The sequence below is a fragment of the Salmo salar genome, chromosome 03, assembly GCF_965601325.2.
Source record: "Salmo salar chromosome 03, fSalSal1, whole genome shotgun sequence".
NCBI lineage: Eukaryota > Metazoa > Chordata > Actinopteri > Salmoniformes > Salmonidae > Salmo > Salmo salar.
The window spans coordinates 27,479,650-27,499,128 of NC_138293.1; the positions used below are offsets into that span (position 1 = coordinate 27,479,650).

General features: G+C 40.2%; 1 protein-coding gene across 2 annotated transcripts; it reads right to left on the reverse strand.

The window, feature by feature from the left end:
* Positions 1-293: 293 nt before the first annotated feature.
* LOC106599333 (protein canopy-1) lies at positions 294-19,448 on the reverse strand. Of its 2 annotated transcripts, none has more exons than XM_045714680.2 (6): positions 19,200-19,448; positions 8,876-8,978; positions 6,135-6,250; positions 2,330-2,539; positions 1,358-1,454; positions 294-465 (listed from the first exon to the last, which is right to left on the reverse strand). In XM_045714680.2, the coding sequence occupies exons 2-6, from the start codon at positions 8,967-8,969 to the stop codon at positions 425-427; spliced, it is 558 nt and encodes a 185-aa protein (XP_045570636.1). In that variant the 5' UTR covers positions 8,970-8,978; positions 19,200-19,448; the 3' UTR covers positions 294-424. The 2 variants fall into 2 exon arrangements, with proteins under 2 accessions (XP_045570636.1, XP_045570637.1); XM_045714681.2 differs by lacking the exon at positions 19,200-19,448 and adding an exon at positions 17,590-17,687.
* Between the last annotated feature and the right edge of the window lie 31 nt (positions 19,449-19,479).

Here is a 19,479-nt window from a genome sequence, read left to right on the forward strand (position 1 = left end):
AAATTGGCAAAAATTGCTGATCCAGCTAACCTTGACATTGTCTGTAGGATGCCACGCCATCTTTTTGACATGGCTGCCTCCTCAGTCTCTCACAGCTGAGTACACAGCACATTCAAACTTAGCTTTTTCGTTTTTTACACCCATCTTATTATTTTGAGTGCCACTTCTTCCTCCTGCATTTTTAAGAAATGTATCATTTATAAATTAGGCCTACTAGGATTACCTAAAGAAACACACCTGACTTTCTATCTCATGATACAATTCCGTGTATCTGACAACATTATTCCAGCATCTCAATTCAAAATAGAAAACTTTATTTAAAAGAATGCAACTTGATTGATACAATATCCTTCAAGTATTATTTCTTCATTTGAAATATATATCTAAACTGGTCCAATCACCCGCAGCAGAGACGCATGTAAAACTATAGTTCGTCACTCTGGAATTTGGTGCCTTTACAGTGATCTGAAAATGAAATATTGACAAAAATTAGTCCGCCATCTTGTCAGATGGCCTGTTGAAAATAACTATCAATATTTGCAGACATCCAGTAGGTGACACACCATTTACTGCAATGACACTCGCAGAAAAACAAACTACATTATATTGACAAACATACGAGATACGAGCGGTGGTTTCTATTCAGATGATAAATTCCAAATAACTCATACTTCACATAGCACATTCAAACTATCGGCCTACAACCGCAATCTTGTTAAACAAAAATTGCTCTTTTGCTCATCTAATAGAGTATCAGTGTCATATAAGTCCACAACATCATCCTCCAAGACTCTATACCGATTCAAAAACAAACTGTTAAAAATGTTACGCTGCTCTGTTTCAGAACCCTCACTTAACAGGGTTGAAACAAAATGGCGGATCAAAGACGATAGTTATGTAAGGGGGAAATCATGACACTACAAATAGATCTGTTTTAAATGGTAATTGTCTGGATGTATCCATTTTCATATTCTATTTTAGGATGCATAATAAACAAAAGTGGTCATGTTTGTATTCCCTGGTAGGCACACACGGTACTCATCTAAACATGTTTGGGGTAGCGCCATGAAAAATTGCAATATTAAAATGTTACGATAACCAAATAGAGTATTCGCAGGGCAACTGTACTCTGTTCTTTACAAATCAAAGCTCTCCAAAGCCCAAACACCCAGATACTATTTTCTATGAACAAATAATCATTGTAAGTCATTTAAATAAATTCATATAAAAAAGCTAATCAAAACCCAATGGTGTTATACATTTGGGTAATAATGTTAGTAATAACATAGTAACTACGCAGAAAGGGAAAAACAGGAGGCCTGGTGAGTAAGAAACCACAACATGTCTGAAACCGTACCTGATACTTCATTGCATAACTTCTCGACCACATGGTCTGTCTCTTTGGCAAAAAGAGAGATGATATCATCTTCAAATTCCTCCACAATGCTTTCACACTGTAACAGAAGAGAGGGGATGGGTTACCACACAACAGACAGCACACCAGGTCCTCCGCACATGAGAGGTTCACAAGCATGTAGTTTCACACAATAGTGGGCACAGCAGTGAGTGAGACTGCCATTTTTCCTCTCGCCATGCTGTTCAGCCATCTTAGATGACTCATGTAACATAGATAGGCAACACGATTCCAAGTTAGCGATTCCACACACACATCTTTGCGCATCATAAGATTACTTGCTTGTGGTGCCTAACTTGATCTTAAATATGTGCAATTTACATGCAAGAGCTCAAGATAATTGTAAAGGAACAAAGGAAAATACGTTATCGTCTGCATTTTGGGTTAACCCCTGGCACGTCTCCAGAATGAAAAACGTCAACACTGAATGTTACTGTAAAACAAATTATAATCCTAATAATGACAATTTAAAATGCAAGCTTTAATACACATATTTCCAGATGTATTGTCTTTCTATATTACAGACTACGGCGCATGCAATATACCTTAACCAAAGTAAAGTGGAAAAACAATATCAATGTACAGTTTAAAAAGTTACCGGCCCAATTATCAAGAACGTAACTGGATTTCCAGATAAAATGAAGCTGTGATATCAACGACCAAGGCATAACATTGACTTCTGTGCTTTCAAAATTAAATCCAAGTTTACCTCAGTTAACCAAACATAAGAGTTACCCACCGCTACCAATATTTCAATTCATTTTGAAAGTCTAATACTTGAAAAAGTATGTGGACATGCAGAACATAGGAAATAATTTAGCTACATCACATACTAATCTGAATGTTGTATGAAAGCATGACTAAAAATAAATACATTAATATGTGAGTAAATTAATAAATTATTGCCAAACTAACCGCAAATTTTAGGGCATTGGATCCCTCTGGGCCATCAAACTTGAAATTGTTAAAATCAGGAAAATCCCCGGCATCAGAACTTCTTGGAGCAAATCTTTTGTATTGCTTTTTCTTGGTGTCTGGGTCCACATGAAGAGCATAGTCACTCATGCTACCACAAACTCCATCCAGAAGCTCACTCAAGTTGGTCTCAGATCTAGCAAGAGGGACCTGGTGGATAAAGACACAAAAGTATCAAAAAATGTATCAGGTTTAATCTAAATTAAACTTAATTGAGTCCAGTTCTATGACGTTGCTTAGGATCCGTCTGGGTCATGTTGGTGACCCCTAACTACTATTCCCATCACACAAACAACCCCTACTTCCCCTATGCTGGAACTATGACATTTAACCTGTAGAAGTATACCCCTTCCCCTTGGAAACAGGACAAAACATGCAATAGTGTCTAGACAGGTCAAGGTGCACTATGCTCCCGCCCCCGTGGCCTCCCCAGAAGGAGAGAGGGGAAAGGGTGACTGGGTGCAGTGAAAGGGCCGGGGAGGGGGGCTGAGTTAAGGAGCAGGGGGAGGCCTAAACAGCAGCCAAGTGCAGGGTAAACAGTTCAGTCTCATCCTTTGGTCTCTTTTGGTGGTTCATCTTCTCCACCCTCGAATGATCAAAGCAGGAAGTTTTCCTTGTCAATCCCGGTCAAAAGATGCTGGGTGAGGGGAAGGGGGGGCATATTGCAGATGAACTGAATTTTGTGCAATGTAGATATATCCCTGACCCTATTGTCCCCTTTCATCCTCAGTATGGACCCTTCCGGACCCACTGATTACATTACAGAAGCATTTCCCCCTCCTCCTTTTTTTATATCTGACTCTTAGTGACACAAAGGGGCTTCCATGGCTCACTGCCATCTGCTCACAAATAAGATAAAAAGGTCTCAGGGAACTGCCTGAACCCTGCCACACATTTCTCTCCTTTTTCAATGTAAAGGGCAGGAAGCTAGTTGAATGTAGAGAGAGAAATAGTTAACATTGAGGATGGTCTATCAAAGAAAACAAAGGTTTGACGACTTCAACATTAATGTTGAACTGTTAACTAATAAGTTATTGCAAAACAAAAACCAAACAAAGTGGAATATCAAGTGTGCACTGCATTCAGCCATAACAGCAATTATTGGGCTAAAGATGCTAACATGCAATTTTGATATTCTTAGTTTCTATATTTTTATTTTACACCATTAGTGAATTTTATGAATATGTATGATGAGATCTTGACTTAGTTGTTAAGAAACATCTACCTTAAATGTAAAAAATATATAAATAAATAAAAACATCCAGTATTAAAAAAGTCCAACCTAAAGCAGAACCTTATCAAGCAATCCTGAAAATGTTGTGGAATTAAATTCCTTCCTTACCAGTATGAGGGGTTTGAAAGGGACCAGTCAATCACACATTTCCTGAAGAATGAGGAGGGGACTAGGCAGGCCTGGCAGAGAAAAGGCTTCTCAGGGATGCTATCCTCCATTGAATTCCCATTGGAAAACCAGCCATTATTGTAACACTGAGGAAAGGGGCTTTCAATTTCTTGTGAGGATAATATGGACCAATGAAAAACACAAATTAATAAAAACTAGAACCTATTAATGCCACCATTTACAACAATGTGCAACGTTGTTATAGTCTTCGGAAAAGCGATTGCCACAGTATGTACCTTTATCATGACAATCCAGAAATTGAATTTAATGAAGAGTGACAGCAATTTCTCTCTATGGTCCAACCAGAATCATTAAAAGCCATTCATTGAGAATGAATAAATGAATGAAAAAAAACAAATATATATGTACAGAAAAAGTGTAAGACATTAACAACTTCCATCAACTTATTCAATTAAGTTCAATGTCTTTGGCTTAATGATTCATTGTTGTAGGTTTAACATTGTGGTGTGAACCTTGCCTTCAGGGAGCCCCACTGGTTGCTGGAGAGCAAAGGAGACTTAAGACCAGCTAATCTCGTATGATGGAATCTAAGCTTGGACACCCCTCCCTCCTTGATTCAGACAGGGTCAAAAGCCGGTGGGGTGGGGGAGGGTTTCTTTGATTTATGCCCAGAAGTCAAAACAAGCCATTGATTAGCGCAACAGGTAGGCCTACACTTCCATAGGGCAGTTAGTATAGAAGTTGATCAGCCATCACTGTCTGTTGGCCGTTTCACTTCAAGGGCCAATCAGCAGTTAAAACAACAACAAAGTGTTTCCCCCGCCAGCTTTAAGTAAAAAGCTGAGGGATGGGGCTGGAGAAATGTAATCACTCTAATTCATACACAGAGCTATGGATGCAAGGTCTGACCATCCATGATATCAAAATGATAGTTTTAACCATGTTGAGGATAAACAGTGTTTGTTTACATTTACTTTGTTTCTAAACATTGGAGTAAAACAAGCTTTTATTTGGGGTTCTGATGAGTTACTACAGTTCAACTAAGCTCGAGGCATTTTTATGTTATATTTTTCAAGAATCAAATGGGTACATATCATTAATTTATAAGTCCAAAAATGGACGTAGCAACTGCTGATTGCCCCTTTAAAAGTCAGTGTGCTTACTGTTCAGAGCACGGAAATACCAAACTACTTAAGTCATTACTTAACTCTTCTCTTACGAACATTCATTTTGATTCAGTAATTATAGTTGCGCTCTATCATTGCATTCATACACTCTCTCTCCACTAACAACAACAGGGGTAATGCAGAGGCACACCCCCACAGCTTGAGGGCAAACAAAATGGAATATGAACCAAGACTCACATGGGTATAGGAACTGTAATTAGCATTTTTCAAATGAACCCTCTTTTAGAAAACACTTAATGAGAGTCTGTGAATATGACATACGCAGTTGATCCATAGATTGAGCATAATGAACAGGAAGGAATGAGACAATTTGATGTCAAGAGAAGATCAAAACAACTAAAATCTTTATAATACTATGCCTATGGAATGTTTGATTACATTCAAACCAACATGAATGAGAGAACTGGATTTGTCATATTAGGAAATATGTCATAATCCCTTTTACTTGAAAATTAACTTGAAAATGGCTAAGGGGAAGAGGAAAACATGAAGCAGCCTAGCTAAATAAACAGCATGTTATTAGCTATCAATTACCATCAAAAGGGGATTAACCCCTGAGATCAATAGGTGAGCTGACCAGCTAATGACAGTCCCTGGACACAAGGGACATGACACTGGAACACTACCAGGCCTGACCTCTTCACACTACAACAATGCTTGGTTAGGAAAAGAGGAGAAGACAGTGGTTTGAATATCCAGAGGGTTAACCAATAAGCAAAGCTTCTGATTTTGGAAATGTAGCTGAAACACTGTGATAAAGCATTTACCAATGCTTACAAGGACACAAACTGAAATGAAGTTACATACTGATCTTACTTTTGTTATTTTCTTCTGCCGGTATATTTCACAATACACTAAATTCCATTTCTCAAGGTACGAGATCCAGGAAATCGAGCCACGTAATTACCAGACGATTACCGCGGCGCGGCGAACATTCATGTAAGCTCACGAGATCAGGTGGCTTGAGAGGCTACAGGAAACCAGGAACTACTATAAAACCACTAGGCCTAGCCTATGTTTTGTCAAGTATTTTAACTATAAATATGCATTCTATATGAATGATGCATCTATCCAATCTCTAAATTCATAAAATATTTTATTTCCAGGAAGTTCAATCAATAGCCGTATGTGTACTATTAGATGTTTGGCTTCAGTGGAGTGCACTTTGGCAACAAGCTTTTACTTAGGTTGCTACCTTTTTATCAGCCAGGCTCCCATCAGGCTTGAGTCTGAAGGCTCCCACATTGATGGTCTTCTTCGGATCAATCTGACTGATTGAATACTTGAGCTCATCAACAATAGCCCTGCATGCTAAAAGAAACAGATATAGGTTAGTACAATATAGGTCAGGGATATATACAGTTGAAGTCGGAAGTTTACATACACTTAGGTCAGAGTCATTAAAACCCGTTTTTCAACCACTCCACAAATGTCTTGTTAACAAACTACAGTTTTGGCAAGTCAGTTAGGACATCTACTTTGTGCATGACACAAGTCAATTTTCCAACAATTGTTTACAGACAGATTGTTTCACTTATAATTCACTGTATCACAATTCCAGTGGGTCAGAAGTTTACATACACTAAGTTGACAGTGCCTTTAAACAGCTTGGAAAATTCCAGAAAATGATGTCATGGCTTTAGAAGCTTCTGATAGGCTAATTGACATAATTTGAGTCAATTGGAGGTGTACCTGTGGATGTATTTCAAGGCCTGCCTTCAAACTCAGTACCTCTTTGCGTGACATCATGGGAAAATGAAAAGAAATCAGCCATCGTTATGTTTGGAGGAAAAGGGGGAGGCTTGCAAGTCGAAGAACACCATCCCAACCGTGAAGCACGGGGGTGGCAGCATCATGTTGTGGGGGTGCTTTGCTGCAGGAGGGACTGGTGCACTTCACAAAATAGATGGCATCATGAGGATGGAAAATGATGTGTATATATTGAAGCAACATCTCAAGACATCAGTCAGGAAGTTAAAGCTTGGTCGCAAATGGGTCTTCCAAATAGACAATGACCCCAAGCATACTTCCAAAGTTGTGGCAAAATGGCTTAAGGACAACAAAGTCAAGGTATTGGAGTGGCCATCACAAAGCCCTGACCTCAACACTATAGAAAATGTGTGGGCAGAACTGAAAAAGCGTGTGCGAGCAAGGAGGCCTACAAATCTGACTCAGTTACACCAGCTGTCAGGAGGAATGGGCCAAAATTCACCCAACTTATTGTGGGAAGCTTGTGGAAGGCTACCCGAAACGTTTGCCCCAAGTTAAACAATTTAAAGGCAATGCTACCAAATACTAATTGAGTGTATGTAAACTTCGGACCCACTGGGAATGTGATGAAAGAAATAAAAGCTGAAATAAATCATTCTCTCTACTATTATTTACATTTCACATTCTTAAAATAAAGTGGTGATCCTAACTGACCTAAGACAGGGAATTTTTACTAGGATTAAATGTCAGGAATTGTGAAAAACTGAGTTTAAATGTAATTGGCTAAGGTGTATGTAAACTTCCGACTTAAACTGTAGACCCATAGTATGCCCACAGATAAAGAAAAGTAAAACTGTTCAAATGAAATAAGCTTGACAGACTGATGATTAACAGAATGACAGCAACATTGAGATACTACTAGAAACACAAGTAAATAAGCAATTATATTTACAGAACTGTTGATAAGAAAACATACAGTACTTAGCTCAAAATATGATAACATTTTTAATAAAATGTTACTAAAATGCTACTTTTGTTACTTTTTCATTTAACAAAAGTCTTAATACTAACATAAGCATCAAAGGAAATGCAAAAACATGACTAGAGCCATGCAATACTATTTTGTATACTGAAATCTCCTTATATGTCCACATTCCACACTCTCGAATTTGCTATCCTTTACATTTTATTCAAGACCATTTCAATTATTAAGTGTTACGATCAAGCAAAGCTCAATTCAATGAGTATGTATGAAAACTGCTGTAAAAAGTGTGAAAGCCTCGTCTTTTTACGAGGTCCAAATAAAATGTATATAAATTATATCAACACCAAAGTAAATGAACCTCTTACCCCTGAGAATGGTAAGTTAGATAGCATCCAGTCACTCTTTAATTAAAAATGGAGGCTTTGGTCGTTGTTTTTTTTTTGTTTTTTTAATCAGACCTACAATTGGGGGTAATGCTTCACTAAGAATTGTACAGGATTTTCATGCCAGATGTCAGACTATGGCTGGAGGGCTTCTAACAGTTCTTAAAATGTCATTGATACTATGATGCACAGTAGGCTACACTAATGGCGTACTGTGCTGAGAGTTTGCATTGGTAGCTTGACAAGTGTTACAGTCATGCAAGGATGACTCCAAGGTTTGTTAAGACTAGTGTTGGTGTTGCTGTAGTGTTCAAAGAAAGAAAATGGCCATGTGATGAGCTGCCTTCCACCAAGTTTAATTTGGTTTTGTAAAATAAAATTACTAAAACTATGTATTAACTGAAAACGTTGAATTATGATTAAAGTTTTCCATAGTGCTCCTTTTATATTTTTAGATAAAGAACATTGGAACTTGTCTCTGTCATTCGTACACTTTTGAAATTCAACAGAAATATTTTCAAACTGCACAAAAAAAACCACTTCAAATGAAATGATTGTATGTGTAAATTGTGTTTAGCAAAGGTTAAAAACTAAACGGTTGATAATCAAGAAAACGATCAAATCTAGAATAGGAAATTGCTGCCCTGGCAGGTCAAATGATATGAAACGAGCTTACAAGACATTCGTTTCTTGAGTCAACTTTCACAAAAGTTGATATTTTATGACAATACTTGTTCACTATGCAAATCTGTAGTCTGCATTGGCTATAAATAAGTATTGCATTACATGTACATCCTGAAAACCCCATATCTAATAGGTAGAAAAGGATAAAGTGGACAAATAAACATCCCAATTTACCTGAACAATACAGCACCTTGTCTTTTTTCCCTTCAGTAGTTTCGATTAAGATACTCATTGCCATCAAGGCAATTTTTATAATCCATGATGCCATATTTGTTGCCTGAGGGAAAGAGATATGTATAAAGCAAACAAGCAAAGCCAATTCATTATACGAATACAAAAAAGGTATTTGCCATTCATCGCCTCTCCCGCAGTCTATATAGAAAGTCATATTCTGAAATCAGTTTGGGAGGCAAATAACTGTAAAAGTTGCCTTTCTTAAAAAAGAAAATATAAAAAAATAAAGGATTTTCACAAACTGTCTAGACATAAAAAAAAAAAAGTGTTGCGCTTCATGTGTTACTCAATCTGTGAAGGGGTATAATTGTACAGAGGCCGAGTATAAGTAGGTTTAACATGGGCCACAAAACTGACTGCCTCTCCACAAGTGTGTCAGGGGTTAGCCACAACTTGGCCAAGTTGGCCAATCTTTAGACAAAATATTCAAACAGAACTTAGTCTACAACTTCAAGCTGGTAATGAAAAGCAGGCTATTGAAAAATAGCGGCACTGGAAGAGAGTGGCCATGGATGTAAACAAATACTGAATATAAAATAAAATGGTTATTTGTCACATGCGCCGAATACAACAGGTGTAGGTAGACCTTACCGTGAAATGCTTACTTACAAGCCCTTAACCAACAATGCAGTTAAGAAAATAGAGTTAAGAAAATATTGACTAAATAAACTAAAGTAAAACTATTTTTTTTATAAATAAATAAAATTTAACACAATAAAATAACAATAACGAGGCTATATACAGGGGGTACCGGTACAGAGTCAAATCAAATTGTATTGGTCACATACACGTGTTTAGCAGGCTGTATCACATCCGGCCGTGATTGGGTGTCCCATAGGGCGGCGCACAATTGGCCCAGCGTCATCCGAGTTTGGTCGGGGTAGGCCATCATTGTAAAGAAGAATTTGTTCTTAACTGACTTGCCTAGTTAAATAAAAGTTACACACATTGCGGGTGTAGTGAAATGGTGGTGCTTCTAGTTCTGACAATGCAGCAATATCTAACAAGTAATATCCAACAATTCTACAACATATACCCAATGCACACAGAGCGGCATAGACTAAGATACAGTAGAATAGTATAGAATACAGTATATACATATGAGATGAGTAATGCAAGATATGCAAACATCATTAAGTGACATTATTAAAGTGACTAGTGTTCCATTTATTAAAGTGGCCAATGATTTAAAATCTGTGAATATAGGCAGCAGCCTCTCAGTGCTAGTGATGGCTATTTAACAGTCTGATGGCCTTGAGATAGAAGCTGTTTTTCAGTCTCTCGGTCCCAGCTTTGATGCACCTGTACTGAACTCGCCTTCTGAATGATGGTGAACAGGCAGTGGCTCGGGTGGTTGTTGTCCTTGATGATATTTTTGGCCTTCCTGTGACATCGGGTGCTGTAGGTGTCCTGGAGGGCAAGTAGTTTGCCCCCGGTGATGCGTTGTGCAGACCGCACCACCCTCTGGAGAGCCCTGTGGTTGTGGGCGGTGCAGTTGCTGTACCAGGCGGTGATACAGCCCGACAATATCCTCTCAATTGTGCATCTGTAAAAGTTTGTGAGGGTTTTAAGTGACAAGAACAATTTATTCAGCCTCCCGAGGTTGAAGAGGTGCTGTTGTGCCTTCTTCACCACATTATATGTGTGGGTGGACAATTTCAGTTTGTCAGTGATGTAACACGCCGAACAACTTAAAACTTTCCACCTTCTCCACTGCTGTCCTGTCGATGTGGATGCTCCCTCTGCTGTTTGCTTTAGTCCACGATCATCTCCTTTGTTTAGTTGACGTTGAGTGATAAGTTATTTTCCTGGCACCACATTCCCAGAGCCTCGTCGTCGTTGTTGGTAATCAAGCCTACTACTGTTGTGTCGTCTGCGAACTTGATGATTGAGTTAGAGGCGTGCTTGGCCACGCAGGCATGGATGAACAGGGAGTACAGAAGGGGGCGGAGTACGCACCCTTGTGGGGTGCCAGGGTTGAGGATCAATGTGCGGGGATACAGGTTAGTCGAGGTAATTTGTACATGTAGGTAGATAGATACATAATAAACAGCGAGTACCAACAGTGTAAAAACAAAACAAATGCAAATAGTCCGGGTGGCCATTTGATTAATTGTAGAAGCTGTTTTGGACCTTTAGGACCTAGACTTGGTGCTCCGGTACCACTTGCTGTGCGGTAGCAGAAAGAACAGTCTATGACTTGTGTGACTGGAGTCTTTGGCAATATTTAGGGCCTTCCTCTGACACTGCCTAGTATATAGGTCCTGGATGGCAGGAAGCTTGGCCCCAATGATGTACTGGGCTGTACACACTACCCTCTGTAGCGCCTTACAGTCGGATGCCGAGCAGTTGCCATACCAGGCAGTATGGCATCTCGGGACACATGCCAAATCTTTTCAGTCTCCTGAACGGGAAAAGGCGTTGTCGTGCCCTCTTCACAAATTTCTTGGTGTGTTTGGACCATGATAGTTTGTTGGTGATGTGGACACCAAGGAACTTGAAGCTCTCAACCTGCTCCACTACAGCCTTGTAGATGACAATGGGGGTGTGCTCGGTCCTCCTTTTCATGTAGTCCACGATCATCTCCTTTGTCTTGCTCACGTTGAGGGAGAAGTGGTTGTCCTGGCACCACACTGCCAGGTCTCTGACCTCCTCGCTATAGGCTGTCTCATCGTTGTCGGTGATAAGGCCTACCACCGTTGTGTCATCAGGAAACTTAATGATGGTGTTGGAGTTGTGTTTGGCCATGCACTCTTGGGTGAACAAGGAGCACAGTTGGGGACTAAGCACTCACCCCTGAGGGGCCCCTGTGTTGAGGATCAGCATGGCAGATGTGTTGTTGCCTACCCATACCACCTGGGTGCGACCCATCAGGAAGAACAGGATCCAGTTGCAGAGGGAGGTGTTTAGTCCCAGGGTCCTTAGCTTAGTGATGAGCTTTGTGGGCACTGTGGTGTTGAACGCTAAGCTGTAGTCAATGAACAGCATTCTCACATAGGTGTTCCTTTTGTCCAGGTGGGCAAGGGCAGTGTGGAGTGCAATTGAGATTGCGTCAACTGTGGATCTGTTGTGGCAGTATGTGAATTGGAGTGGGTCTAGGGTTTCTGTGATGTTGATGTGAGCCATGACCAGCTTTTCAAAACACTTCATGGCTACCGATGTGAGTGCTACGGGGCAGTAGTCATTTAGGAAGGTTACCTTTGCTTTCTTGGGCACAGGGACTATGGTGGTCTGCTTGAAAGATGTAGGTATTACAGACTCGGTCAGGGAGAGATTGAAAATGTCAGTGAAGACACTTGTCAGTTGGTCCGTGCATGCTCTGAGTACACGTCCTGGTAATCCGTCTGGCCCTGTGGCCTTGTGAATGTTGACCTGTTTAACCTGTTAGGGCTAGGGGGTAGTATTTACATGGCCGGATAAAAAATTTACCCGATTTAATCTGGTTACTACTCCTGCCCAGTAACTAGAATATGCATATAATTATTGGCTTTGGATAGAAAACACCCTAAAGTTTCTAAAACTGTTTGAATGGTGTCTGTGAGTATAACAGAACTCATATGGCAGGCAAAAACCTGAGAAGATTTCATGCAGGAAGTGGCCTGTCTGACAAGGTGTTGTTGTTCTTGCCTCTGTTTATTGAAGAGTCAGGATCTTAGCTGTAACGTGACACTTCCTACGGCTCCAATAGGCTCTCAGAGCCCGGGAAAAAGCTGAACGATGTCGAGGCAGCCCCAGGCTGAAACACATAATCGCCTTTGCCAAGTGGCCGATCAGAGGACAAAGGAATTAGGCGCGTGCCCGAGTCGACCCCATGCTGTATTTTCTTTCGGCTGTTTACCTAATTGCAGATTCCCGGTCGGAATATTATCGCTTTTTTACGATAAAAATGGCATAAAAATTGATTGTAAACAGCGGTTGACATGCTTCGAAGTACGGTAATGAAATATTTAGAAATCTTTTGTCACGAAATGCGCCGTGCGCGTGACCCTTATTTACCATTCGGATAGTGTCCTGAACGCACAACAAAACGCCGCTGTTGGAACATAACTATGGATTATTTTGGACCAAACCAACATTTGTTATTGAAGTAGAAGTCCTGGGAGTGCATTCTGACGAAGAACAGGAAAGGTAATCAAACTTTTCTAATAGTAAATCTGATTTTGGTGAAGGCTAAACTTGCTGGGTGTCTAAATAGCTAGCCCTGTGATGCCGGGCTATCTACTTAGAATATTGCAAAATGTGCTTTCACCGAAAAGCTATTTTAAAATCGGACATATCGAGTGCATAGAGGAGTTCTGTATCTATAATTCTTAAAATAATTGTTATGCTTTTTGTGAACGTTTATCGTGAGTAATTTTGTAAATTGTTAGTGAATTCGCCGGAAGTTTGCGGGGGGTATGCTAGTTCTGAACGTCACATGCTAATGTAAAAAGCTGGTTTTTGATATAAATATGAACTTGATTGAACAAAACATGCATGTTTACATTTACATTTTACATTTTAGCCATTTAGCAGACGCTCTTATCCAGAGCGACTTACAAATTGGTATTGTATAACATAATGTCCTAGGTGTGTCATCTGATGAAGATCATCAAAGGTTAGTGCTGCATTTAGCTGTCTTCTGGGTTTTTGTGACATTATATGCTAGCTTCAAAAATGGGTGTCTGATTATTTCTGGCTGGGTACTCTGCTGACATAATCTAATGTTTTGCTTTCGTTGTAAAGCCTTTTTGAAATCGGACAGTGTGGTTAGATTAACGGGAGTCTTGTCTTTAACCTGTTAGGGCTAGGGGGCAGTATTTGCACGGCTGGATAAAAAAAATGTACCCGATTTAATCTGGTTACTAATCCTACCCAGTAACTAGAATATGCATATACTTATTATATATGGATAGAAAACACTCTAAAGTTTCTAAAACTGTTTGAATGGTGTCTGTGAGTATAACAGAACTCATTTGGCAGGCAAAACCCTGAGACATTTTCTGACAGGAAGTGGATACCTGATGTGTTGTATTACCTTTAAACCTATGCCATTGAAAAACACAGGGGCTGAGGAATATTTTGGCACTTCCTATTGCTTCCACTAGATGTCACCAGCCTTTACAAAGTGTTTTGAGTCTTCTGGAGGGAGATCTGACCGAACAAGAGCCATGGAACGATGATGGCCCATTAGACACCTGGCGCGCGAGTTCATGTTGGGTACCCTCGTTCCAATACGTTATAAAAGAGTATGCATTCGTCCACCTTGAATATTATTCATGTTCTGGTTAAAAAAGGCCCTAATGATTTATGCTATACAACGTTTGACATGTTTGAACGAACGTAAATATATTTTTTCCCCTCGTTCATGAAGTGAAGTCCGGCGGGCTTAGATCATGTGCTAACAAGACGGAGATTTTTGGACATAAATGATAAGCTTTTTTGAACAAAACTACATTCGTTATGGACCTGTGATACCTGGAAGTGACATCTGATGAAGAGAATCAAAGGTAATGGATTATTTACATAGTATTTTCGATTTTAGATCTCCCCAACATGACGACTAGTCTGTATCGCAATGCGTATTTTTCTGGGCGCAGTGCTCAGATTATTGCAAAGTGTGATTTCCCAGTAAGGTTATTTTTAAATCTGGCAAGTTGATTGCGTTCAAGAGATGTAAATCTATAATTCTTTAAATGACAATATAATATTTTACCAATGTTTTCTAATTTTAATTATTTAATTTGTGATGCTGACTTGACTGCCGGTTATTGGAGGGAAACGATTTCCTCAACATCAATGCCATAGTAAAACGCTGTTTTTGGATATAAATATGAACTTGATAGAACTAAAAATGCATGCATTGTCTAACATAATGTCCTAGGAGTGTCATCTGATGGAGATTGTAAAAGGTTAGTGCATCATTTTAGCTGGTTTTATGGTTTTGGTGACCCTGTCTTTGAATTGACAAAACATTACACACAACTCTTGTAAATGTACTGTCCTAACATACTCTAAATTTATGCTTTCGCCGTAAAACCTTTTTGAAATCGTAAAACGTGGTTAGATTAAGGAGATGTTTATCTTTCAAAGGGTGTAAAATAGTTGTATGTTTGAAAAATTTGAATTTTGACATTTATTTGGATTCAAATTTGCCGCTCTTGAAATGCACCTGCTGTTGATGGAGTGCACCACCTAGCCCATAGAGGTTAAATAGCTGTAAAATAGTCATATGTTTGAGAAATTGAAGTAATAGCATTTCTAAGGTATTTGAAAATCGCGCCACAGGATTCAACTGGCTGTTACGTAGGTGGGACGATTTGGTGCCACCTAGCCCAGAGAGGTTAAAAGGTCTTACTCACGTCGGCTACGGACAGCGTGATCACAGTCGACCGGAACAGCTGGCGCTTTCATGCATGCTTCAGTGTTAATTTCCTCGAAGCAAGCATAAAAGGCCTTTAGCCCGCTGGTAGGCTCAGGTCACTGGACAGCTCACGGCTGAGTTTCCCTTTGTAGTTTGTAATAGTTTGCAAGCCCTGCCACATCCGACGAGTGTCAGAGCTGGTGTAGTAGGAGTCAATCTTGTGTCCTGTATTGACGCTTTGCCTGTTTGATGGTTCGTCTGAGGGCATAGCGGAATTTCTTCTAAGCGTCCGGATTAGGGTCCCACTCGTTGAAAGCGGCAGCTCTCGCCTTTAGCTTGGTGCGGATGTTGCCTGTAATCCATGGCTTCTGGTTGGGATATGTACGTACGGTCACTGTGGGGATATGCATGTCGTTGATGCACTTATTGATGAAGCCGGTGACTGAGGTGCTATACTCCTCAATGCCATTGGATGAATCCCGGAACATATTCCAGTCTGTGCTAGCAAAACAGTCCTGTAGCGTAGCATCCGCATCATCTGACCACTTCCGTATTGAGCGAGTCACTGGTACTTCCTGCTTTAGTTTTTGCTTGTAAACAGGAAGTTAGAATTATGGTCAGATTATTTAATTGGAGGGTGAGGTAGAGCTTTGTACACATCTCTGTGTCTGGAGTAAAGTTGATTTTGTTTTATTCCCTTTGGTTACACATGTGACATGCTGGTAGAAATGAGGTAAAACGGATATAAGTTTGCCTGCATTAAAGTCCCTGGCCACTAGGAGCGCCACTTCTAGATGAGCATTTTCTTGTTTGCTTATGGCCTTAATCAGCTTGTTGAGTGCGGTCTTGTGGTGGTAAATATACGTCTACAAAAAATATAGATGAAAACTCTCTTGGTAGATAGAGTACCTCATGATTAGCTGTAGACCACACTACCTCAGGTGAGCAATACCTCGAGACTACCTTAATATTAGACATTGCGCACCAGCTGCTGTCTTGCCGATGCACGGAAAACCCAGCCAACTGTATATTATCCATGTCGTCGTTCAGACACGACTCGGTGAAACATAAGATATTACAGTTTGTCCCGTTAGTAGGCTAGTCTTGAACGGAGCTTCTCCAGTTTATTCTCCAGTGATTGCACGTTGGCCAATAGAATGGATGGTAGAGGCGGGTTACCCACTCGCCGACAAATTCTCACAAGGCACCCTGATCTCCGCTCCCTGTATTTCCTTATTTTCTTCATGCGAATGAATACTACCACAACGTGGTCGTTTTGCACCTTGGTCTAGCAAAAAGTTAAGAGTGTGGTCAATGATGAATGTTTGTAGAGTTTGTGGATAAACTAGTGGAGTGTAAATAGACCCTTAAACTAGTCACACCAAGTCCCTCACTCCAGTGCAAAATTCTATATATATGTCTTCGGTGATGTATTTTGAGTGGATGCTGAAGCTGAACAACGTTTGAATGAGAGAAAACATAATTGTAATCTACCAGTGTTGTTACGGGGTTGTTAGCCTAGATCTTTTGGAGGCCTGCGGATCAAAATCCCCCGCTCATGCTGTAAACACAGTCCAGTTCAAAGTAAATGGCACAGATCCATATATGGCAATGGTCTATTTGCATATAGGCCTACTGCAGCTCTGATTGTTTATGCCGCACAAGTCTGTGTAGAGTACGGACTGAGCCGTGCATGTCAATGTAATAGAATCCTACTCCTATGCGTTCTGTCTACAACAAAATGTCTTGAATAGTTTGTTTTGTTTCAGTATGTTGCATTGAAAGTGGCTAATATTGTGTTGATTAGATCACAATTGCCACAGAGACGTTCAGTGTTAACAGGGAAAACTCCAGAACAGTGGTCACCAACCTTTTCTGAGTTAAGATCACTTTGAGTCTAAACGCAAGCCAAGATATACCACTCAGATTTTTTTTTTACGACATAAAAAGCGTAAGCCTATGCAACATTAACCAATTAAAAACAGCACTGTAGCAATGACGTTTGTCAGTAAGCTATAGGCCCAATACATTATCACCGCATTTTGACTTTACTTGAATTGCCCTGCCAATGCATTGCTGTTCTGACATTTTTTAAATTATATTTCAACATTTGAGTTAGGCTGTATGATCACACCAGTAATAGATCTGTTGTTGTATTACTTGTGAGGCACAGCTGAGTGAGCATACATTTAAAACATTTGCTTTTTATTTTACTGGGCTGATGGTGCATGCATCTGATGGTCAGTCTCAGTGGAGGGAGAGAGCAGCAGGCTGAGGGTCCGCCTCTGAGCATCCCTCCGCACTCCCTTACCTCCACTGACCAAAAAGGAGCACCGTCTTCCAGCTGATGGTGAAACTCGAGTCTCACCACATTATTTCTGCCTCATGCACAAATTCATGTTGTTACTCCTATGAACAGAGAAAGTGAAATTTTCCTTGATATTAAAAAAAGACCCAAGTCGCTAATAAATTACAACAACGCAAGCCTATAGATTAACTTTCCTACTCATTCATTACTTCTGCAGTGCTTGTTGTAGCGCTAAGTGGAAATAGGAAGAACGCACATTATGGCTTATAAAAGTGTTGAATACAAAGTATTGACACTTCTGAGTAAGAACTTAAACATGAACTCACTCATAAAAACAGCAGCTCTTCGCTGTATTCGTTGGCTCTCTCTCTAGTCGTGGTTTTGAAACGTTTTGAAATCTCACAGTATCAACTTTGCTGTAGCTTTCTTTGATGCCTGCTACGTTACTGCAGACACGGTAATCTGAGCCCATCCGATTGTCCAGCGGAAGGCCTATAGTGCACTTGATTTGCTCTCTTGGCCCGCTTGGAAGGCAAGGTTTGTTCTTTCAGACACATGAAATGGTTCGAAATGGTTAAAAATGGCAACAGTTGCCTACCCAGCTTAATCACCAACAGCCCGAGACGAAAATAAAATAGGAACACAAGGCTTTCTAGTTTTGTTTTTTACAGAAATGTTTGTCAATTGACTACGAAGGCCTTGGTTATCGACCGGTTGGTGACCCGTTCTAGAAAGTTGTGTGAAGTTCGATCTCGTGCTTCTCTCTGTGGGCTAATATGTCTTCTGCACGGCAGTCCCGGGGGACTATCTGTTGCTCCATGTAGTGAATCTGTTATTGACTGCGTTTGTATGGGCTAATAGCAGTAAAACCAAACATATTTTTCATAAAATATAATTTTTTGGATACTTCAAGGGGTATTAAAATTCAAAATCAAAATGATCCCAGGTATGACCTTCTTAAAACAATTCCATATAGCTTAGTAGTAACCCCCAGCTTAGACAGGGTTTAGACAGAAATATATATTGTTAGAGTAGACGACCTTGTGCATTTCAGGTAAAATAACAACCCAATGTTTATATCCCAGGACAAATTAGCTAGCAACAGCAAGTTAGCTAAATTGCCATATATTATTAATGCTTTTCGACCTGTCCACAAATTAATATAGTTGGTGCAGAGTTCGTTTTGATATTTCAACCTGCGTGTCCTGATCGCGTCTGGTGTTGATGGACAAAATAAACATGCGCGCGATGGCGGACTCACGCCCGCGAGAGGCCACGCAGACGCGCGCGAGCAATGTGGGTGCAATGATTGAATAACATGTATGTGTACATTTATTTTGCGACGCAAGCGGTGTGGCCCATACATACTGATCAACATGTCACTGGCGTCCAGTCGACGTTTTGAACGCGTCAAAATACGAAGACTGCGTTGAATGCAGCATAGAGAGCCAAAATAAAGTTGTCGGGCAGCCTTTTTTCATGTAGCCTACGTAGGGTAAAAACATTATGAAGACAGACCAAAAGCTATCCTGACATGAACTAACAATTCCATCAGTCAAGTAGCATAATAGGCGACTAGCTTGCAATAGACCCTTGGCTAGACGTGAACTTACCTGTTTCAACGGTCAGGTAAGTGAGAATGAGGAACAACTTTTCAGCACGGTAGGCTATAGCGGTGAAGTCGGACTTCAGACCCCAGGGACAACGTTGTGGATTCTGATTGAACATAAAACAAACGGCTAAAGTGAAGTTATTTTTTTACTCTTCATCTGTTTTGAATGAAACATGATCGTCTACCTTAGTCTACTGACAGTGTATGCGTACATGCTTGTTCCAGGAGTTGCCACGTTCAGCTAGGAAACAACAATGACATCTGAGTGAGCCAATGGTATT

Excerpts from the sequence above, each read along its gene's own strand:
- LOC106599333 (XM_045714680.2), bottom strand. The coding sequence starts at position 8,969 with ATGGCATCATGGATTATAAAAATTGCCTTGATGGCAATGAGTATCTTA. Across the intron at positions 6,251-8,875 it reads CAAGGTGCTGTATTGTTCAG|CATGCAGGGCTATTGTTGAT; the intron begins GTAAATTGGGAT and ends TGTTTCTTTTAG. Across the intron at positions 1,455-2,329 it reads CCAATGCCCTAAAATTTGCG|TGTGAAAGCATTGTGGAGGA; the intron begins GTTAGTTTGGCA and ends CTTCTGTTACAG.